Below are 7,918 nucleotides of genomic sequence, written 5' to 3'. Positions count from 1 at the left end.
GAACAGACTGTCAGCAGCTTTCTCAGCAGATCAAGGATCATTCATTCACAGTGAGCTATTTTCTCAGGTGTCTGGGAAGCTTAGGTCATTTTACAACTGGCTGTTTTATTTACAAGGCCAGAGCTTCTCCCTACAAATTGAGAGTAGTGTCCTGGCCATCCCTGATAAACGACAGATGTGAACTGAGTTAACCTTTAGGAGACAGAGATATGTGACCTTTGAGTCAGACACTGTCTCCCTTATGGACAGCTGGCGCCAGAACAGGGTATCTGTGGGTTGTAGCTGGTCATGAGAAAACATTCAGCCCCCTAGGGTACCTTATCAAAACTGTCAAAGCAGCCCCCTAGGGTACCTTATCAAAACTGTCAAAGCAGCCCCCTAGGGTACCTTATCAAAACTGTCAGATTGCTATGCTCCCCCATGCTGTCCCCAGGATGACCTAAGCTAGCCATTTAAAGGACCAGTGAAATTGCTGTTGCTATGCTCCCCCATCATGTAACCTGTAAAATACTATAAATGCTGGTTAGAGAGCTTGCTCGGGGTGCTCAGCTGGCGGGAGCTGCTGGGTCACCCACAAGCGCTTGTGAGCATTAAAGAAGCTTCTTGCTGACTGCATCCGCTGGCCTGGTTTATTGAGTCTGGGGGTATCTCCAAACGCCCTTGAAACCGAGGGTCTTTCAGTCACAGAGTAGGTGTCCCCCACCCCACAAACAGAGGGATGGGTACTCAGGAAGGGCCCTCCCTGAAAACCCACCTTGTGAGAAACTCACCGGCAAGGAAAGGGTGTCAGGACATCAAAACCCTTGTCTTACTGTCAGAGAAGTTTCTGTCCTGCCTGCTAGTTCCCAAATAACCACACTGAGGCTTATTAAATATAAAAGCTTGGAGGCTCATTACTAACTAGCTCTTACAACTTAAATTTACCCGTTTCTATTCATCTATGTATCGCCACATGGTTTGTCCTGTCTTGATCCCTTGTCTCCTGGAGACTTCTCTCACTCCACCCTTCTTCCCAGAATCCTTAGTTTGGCTGTCTTGCTAATGCCAGTTCATTCTTTATTAACCAATGAGAGTAATGCATATTCACAGTGTTCCGAAGGGCTATCCCACAGTATGGCACACCACGTTGGCAGCTCCTAGCTTCTCTAGGCTGATGCCAGACTTTGCAAGGTTCACATAAAATCAATTGCTTTGCCTGCCCAGTGCTCTCAATACGACCTCAGGATCATCATTTCCGATGTAAACGAGCCTTCGGCTTCCCACTACATCCCGTGCTGAGCTGCCCCATGCACCTGACTGCACTCCTTCCCACGGTTTCCACCCGGTATGAACCTGCCTTCAGGAGTCTCTAATGCCAGCTTCACTGGTATGGTTCCTGTGATCCTGACCACAGGCTGTGATCAGGCCTGTTTGTACCTTTCTCTCTCTCTCTCTCTCTCTCTCTCTCTCTCTCTCTCTCTCTCTTTCTCTCTCATGCATACATTGTGGAGGTTGAAGGCAGCTCTGTGGAGGTGAGTCTCTTCTCCCACCTTGATGTGGTTTCTGGGAACCCAGCTCAGGTGTCAGTCTTGGGTAGCACCTTTACGCACTGAAACACTTGGCTGGTCTTTGCTCTTGTTTTTTGTTTTTTCTTTTATCTGTTTAATTTTTTTTTTGAGGTCTCACTGTTTGCCAAAATTAGTCAGTCTCAAAGTCATGACTATCCTCCTGCCTCAGCTTTCTGAGTACTGAGATTGCAGGAGTGGGGCACCAACCCTAGTTTCAATTAACTTTTTTTTTTTTTGGTTTTTCGAGACAGGGTTTCCCAGTGGTTTTGGAGCCTGTCCTGGAACTAGCTCTGTAGACCAGGCTGGTCTCGAACTCACAGAGATCCGCCTGCCTCTCAAAAATTGTTTTTGAGTCAGGCAGTGATGGCACACACCTTTAATTCCAGCACTCAGGAGGCAGAGGCAGGCAGATCTCTGTGAGTTCAAGGCTAACCTGGTCTAAGAGAGAGTTCCAGAACAACCAGGGGCATACAGAGAAACCTTGTCTCAAATAAATAAATAAATAAATAAATAAATGTAAAGAAATTAAAAAGTGTGTGTATGACTTTTTAAAAGTTATTGGGGAAGAGAGCCTACGGGTGTGCACACTGCCACCCCTTGAAGCTGTTGGGTGTTGCATAAAAGCCTCATGCCAGATGTGGGGGGCTTCCACATGAGCCATTGTTTGGGGAGGCCCTGAGGCCCCAAACAATACAGGCTTCTTGGTCATCTACTAGACCTAGCTGACGTGATCCTATTGCAAAAGATTCCACACACCTTAGTCACAGATAGAGAACAAATTACCAGGAAGCTTCCTTCCTGCTGGCGGCTTTCACTGCCAGGAAGTGCTAGGCGGGTGCAGTGGGAGAATAAGCATCAGAGGGCTTGCCCAGGTATGCCACGCCACCCCCACCTGTGAGAGACCCTCAGGACAGGAGGAGGGACTCCAAGCCTGATAAGCCTTCAGGAAACTCTGGGTCACAAGCCTGTGGGACCCCAATACTATCCTTTAGCTCCACTGACAACATCCAAACATATGTTTCTATCAAAGCCAAATAAACACTGTTCTCAGGCAGCCATTTACAGAGGGCACCAGGTGCTGAGAACAAGGGGCAGGACGCTCACACCACCCCCTCCGGGCACAGCAGGGCAGCAGGAATGGGAAAGCTGAAAGATCAGCTGAAGGGGCTGGAAAGACCACCTTCCAGGATGACAGCCACTGCAGTGTGGACCTGAGATGGGGCTTGAGCCATCCTGCCTAGTGTTGACCACCAGCTGGGTGCTAAGGGACAATCATTCTCTCTCTCTCTCTCTCTCTCTCTCTCTCTCTCTCTCTCTCTCTCTCTCTCTCTTTCTCTCTCTGCCTGCCTGCCTCTCCCAGTCCTTGATAGTTCTAGGTAGCCCCGGCTAGTCTAGACCTTACTATGAACACCAGACCAGCCTGGACCTCACAGCTCACATCTGCCTGCCTCCAGCCCCCAGACTTTACTGTCTATTACACAAACAAAAACTGTGTCGGGCAGTGTAAGGGAGTGCTCAGGTCATGCTTGTCCTCCTAGCTCCTTAGAGGTGGAGACAGGAGGATCAGGAGTTGAAAGTCATATTTGGCCTGGAGACCCTTCCTCAAAAATCAAGAAAGCATCCCAACACACAACAATAAAGGAAGATGCACACTTAGTCGGGTTGACTGGTCAATCCCAAGGGAGGTTACCTCATGGTCCAGCCTTCCTCTGAGTATGGGTAAGTGACACTACCTATGGCTACCTCTACTTATGGGTTCCTAGGTCATTTCTAAGTATTTGCACTTAGGCTCGAATATTCTATTTAAATAAAAGATTCCAACTTACCAGGCAAAATCTGTTATTATAACAACAACTGTCGCCACTAATATGTGAGACAGGAGTTCTTACACCTGAAAGGAAGATAAGTTAAAAGAGTTACATTGTAAATATGGGCGTGCGTGTGTGCACAGCGTAGGTGCCTGAAGTGGCCAGGAGAGGACATTGTTCCCTGGAGGTGGAGCCATAGGCAGCTGTGACTTTTCTTTCTGTTTTTGAGATAGGATCTCATCGACCTACAACTGACTAGCCATCCCTGGTTGACATGCAAATTCTGAAACTTCCTGCTTCCACATCCCAAATGCTGGGCTGAGAGTCCTGCGCCAACACACCTGGCTGCATATTTTGAATTCTCCAAAGTTAAGTGTTAGGCCAGGCATGGTAGCATCTGCCTGCTAGTTTACGACTTAAGGCTGAGGCAGGAGGATTGTGAACCTGAGGCCAGCCTGCCCTATGGAGTTAGGTCCTTCTCAGAACAACACGGGGGCTGGAAAGATGACTCAGTGGTTAGAGAACCACAGCTCTCACAGAAGAGACCCTTACGGAAGCTCACAGATTCCTGTGACTCCAGTTCCAGGGGACCCTGAAGTTGGAGTTTTCCTTTGGCTACCAACCAGCCCCCCAAAAAGACATGGAGACTTATTATTAACTATGAATGTTCAGCCTTAGCTTAGGTTTGTCCACTAGCTCTTATAACTTAATTTAACCGGCTTTGCCTCAGGACTTTTTACCTTTCCTTCATTCTGGGTGTCCTACTTCCCTGCTTCCTCCATGTCTGACTGGCTTGCCCCTAGCATCTCCCTGATGTCTCTCTTCTATCTTCAGCCTAAATTCTTCCTCCTCGTCCTTACTCTCCCTGCCTGGAAGTCTCACTTATACCTCCCTTGCTATTGGCCATTGGGCTTTTTATTAGACCAGTCAGGTGCCTTAGGCAGGCAAGGTAAGACAGAGAACACATCTTTAAAAATTAAACAAATGGGGGCTGGAGAGATGGCTCAGCAGTTAAGAACTCCTGTTCTTCCAAAGGTCCTGAGTTCAATTCCCAGCAACCACATGGTGGCTCACAACCACCTGGAATGAGATCTGATGCCCTCTTCTGGCCTGCAGGCAGACACACAGACAGAATACTGTATACATAATAAATAAATATAAAAAAATTTAAACAAATGCGGCAAACACTGATACAATACAATAAAAAGGAAAAAAACCCACCAAACTTTGGAATGGGGCTGCGGCTCAGGGCAGAGGTCCTACATAGCATGCACAGGCCACAGGTTCCACCTCGACACAACATAAACCATACATGGTGGCGCCATTCCTACCACCCCAGCACCGCTGAGATGGGGATGGAGACCACCAATTCAAGGTCATTCTGGCTATTTAACTGGGTGAGGCCTGTCTGTGCTGTACGAGTCCCTGTCTCTAAAACAAAACCAGACCGCTAGGACAGAGAGAACCTGAGGAAACAAGGAGCAGAAGCCAGGAGCAGAAGCCAGGAGCCAACCCAGTCCTGGGACACTGACGGACCAGGATTGAGCCAGCAACCTGACTCAGAGTCTGCGATCTCCACCACAACAGGTCCAACTTCAAGCCTGGGAATTCTGCAGGAGGATATCCAGACCAAGATTTACAGAAACAGATCAAAGCCAGCAGCCTAGGCCAAAGTAGGCCTGAGACAGCAAAATCCAAGGGGGCAGAGCCAAGCACAGGAGCACTGAGCTATCTGCAGGAACAGGAGTAACAAACAGAGTAACTAGAACTGTGGCACTGACTGTACCACGAGGAACAACTATCTGAGCTTTGGATTCACTGGCACCTAGAAGATTAATCAACAGAATCTCAGTCAGCCCCAACCACACCTATTAGAGGAAAAGATGAGTAGAAAAGGTAACATCACACGCTACACCACAAAGAAAAACACAATACCAGTAGAACCTAAAGACCCTACAAAAGTAAGACCTGAACAACCAAATATGGATGAACCAGAAGAAAATGATCTAAAAATAAACTCAAGAGAATGTTTGAAATTCTTAAAGATGAAATGAGAAATTACCTTAAAGAAATGGAGGAAAAAATAAACAAAAACTGAAAGATATCAGCAAATCACTTAAAGAAAACCAAGAAAAAGAACTCAAACATATAAAATAAACTATTCAGGACTTGAAAACTGAGATAGAAACAATAAAGAACACACAAGCCAAAGGAATTATAGAAACAAAAATCATGAGAAAAAGATCAGGAACCACAAATGCAACATGAACAACAAAATACAAGAGATGGAAGAGAGAATCTCAAGCGCTGAAGAGAACATAGAGGAAATAGACTCATCAGTTAAAGAAAGCATTAAATCTAACAAAAGCTTAACCCAAAATATCCATGAAATATGAGACACCATGAAAAGGCCAAATCTTAGAATAATAGGTATAGAAAAAGAAGAAAGAAGTTCAACTCAAAGACACAGAAAATTTATTTAACAAAATCACAGAAGAAAACTTTCCCTACCTAAAGAAAGATATATCTATGAAGATACAAGAAGCTTACAGAACACCAAACAGACTAGACCCAAAAAAGTCCTCTCACCACATAATAATCAAAACACTAAACATACAGAGTAAAGAAAGAATATTAAGAGCAGCAAAGGAAGAAGGCCAAGTAACACATAAAGGTAGATCTATCAGAATTACACCTGACTTCTCAGTGGAGACAATGAAACACAGAAGGTCATGGTCAAGCATTAAGCAGACATTAAGAGACCACAGCTGCCAGCCCAGCCTACGATAACCAGCAAAACTGTCGATCACCATAGAAGGACAAACAAGATATTCCAAGACAAATCCAGATATCACCAATATCTAACCACAAACCCAGCCCTACACAAAATACTAGAAGGAAAAGTCCAACCCAAGGAAGATGGCTACACCAACAAATACACACACAATTGATGATCTCATTACAGAAAATCCCGAAGAAGAAAAAAAATGCACAAATTAACATCACCAACGATGAAAACTAAATTAACAGGAGATAGCAACCACTGGTCATTAACATCCATTAATGTAAATGGACTCAACTCACCCATAAAAAGGCACAAGCTAACAGATTGGATACGAAAACAGAATCCATCCCTCTTCTGCATACAAGAAATGCATCTCAACCTCAAAGACAGACATCGTTTCAAAGTAAAGGGTTGGGAAAAAATATGCCAATCAAATGAACCTAAGAAACGAGCAGGTGTAGCTATCCTAATATCTAACAAAATAGACTTCAAGCTAAAATCAGTCAAAAGAGACAAAGAAGGACACTTCATATTAGTCACAGGAAAAATCCATCAAGAGGAAATTTCAATACTGAACATCTATGCCCCAAATACAAGGGCACCCTCATATGTCAAAGAAACACTTCTAAAGCTTAAATCATACATTAAACCCTACACACTAATAGTGGGAGACTTCAACACTCCCCTCTCACCACTGGACAGGTCAAGCAGACAAAAAATGAACAGAGAAATAAGAGAACTAACAGATGTTATGACTCAAATGGACTTAACAGACATCTATAGAGTATTCCATCCAAACAGAAAAGAATATACCTTCTTCTCAGCACCTCATGGAACCTTCGCAAAAATTGACCACATACTCGGTAACAAAACAAAACAAAACAAAACCAAGTTCAGCAAAGGAACAGGGACATCACAGAGGTCACGGAGCTGTAGGGGGCGGGGGACATGCTTCAGGCATGGGGGACCACTAACCGTTAGTATCACTCCAGGTGTCCATACGGTAATTGTAAATGAAGACTTTCCTATTCACCACGAACAGTAGGATTGAACCAGGAGCAAAGAATGCGCTTGTAACCGATGGCAATCCTGTCTAAGAATAAAGACAGACGCTGTGACATGGAGTTACTCACACACAAAGCAAATTCTACATTTGTTTTGTTTTGTTTTGTTTTTGTGAGACAGGGTTTCCTCTGTAGTCCAGGCTGTCCTGGAACTCGCTCTGTAGACCAGGCTGGCCTTGATCTTAGAGATCCATCTGCCTCTGCCTCCCAAGTGCTGGGATTAAAAGTGTGCACTGCCTGGTACAAATTCAACTTTTAAAAAGGTTCTCTATTTGTATTTATGTGTATCTGGCACGTGCCTTTGGGCATATCAGAGGCCAGAAGAGGGTGTCAGACCCCTGGAGCTGGAGTAGCGGTGGTTGTGAGCCACCTGTGGGTGCTGGGGATTGAGCCCAATGCTCTAACCACCAAGTTTCCTCTGATCTCCTATTCCGAGGTCAGGTCTCACTGAACCTGGAGTTCTCTGTTTGGCTGGTGCTCAGAGCTCCAGGTCCCATCCTCTCTCTGCCTCTGCATACTCTGGTGTACCTTTGCACACCACACTTCTCCATGTCCTCTGCACACCACGCTTCTCCATGTCCTCTGCACACCACGCTTCTCCGTGGACTCTGGTGGTTTGCAGACCACGCTTCTCCGTGGACTCTGGTGGTTTGCAGACCATGCTTCTGCATGGACTCTGGTGGTTTGCAGACCACACTTCTCCGTGGACTCTGG

General features: G+C 45.6%; 1 protein-coding gene across 1 annotated transcript in view; it reads right to left on the bottom strand.

Annotated features, from left to right (window-relative positions):
• Positions 1-7,918, bottom strand: part of Catsperd (cation channel sperm associated auxiliary subunit delta) — a 48,249-nt gene that overhangs the window by 37,357 nt on the left and 2,974 nt on the right. Inside the window, exons 4-5 of the mRNA XM_005371138.2 lie at positions 7,116-7,233; positions 3,374-3,438 (exon numbers count right to left, since the gene is read on the bottom strand). Coding sequence (XP_005371195.2) covers positions 3,374-3,438; positions 7,116-7,233 — 183 coding nt within the window. The remainder of the gene's footprint in view (positions 1-3,373; positions 3,439-7,115; positions 7,234-7,918) is intronic.

This window comes from Microtus ochrogaster, unplaced genomic scaffold (assembly GCF_000317375.1).
Source record: "Microtus ochrogaster isolate Prairie Vole_2 unplaced genomic scaffold, MicOch1.0 UNK98, whole genome shotgun sequence".
NCBI lineage: Eukaryota > Metazoa > Chordata > Mammalia > Rodentia > Cricetidae > Microtus > Microtus ochrogaster.
The sequence above is the reverse complement of the archived record's forward strand: the minus strand, read 5'-3'. Positions and strand labels throughout refer to the sequence as shown.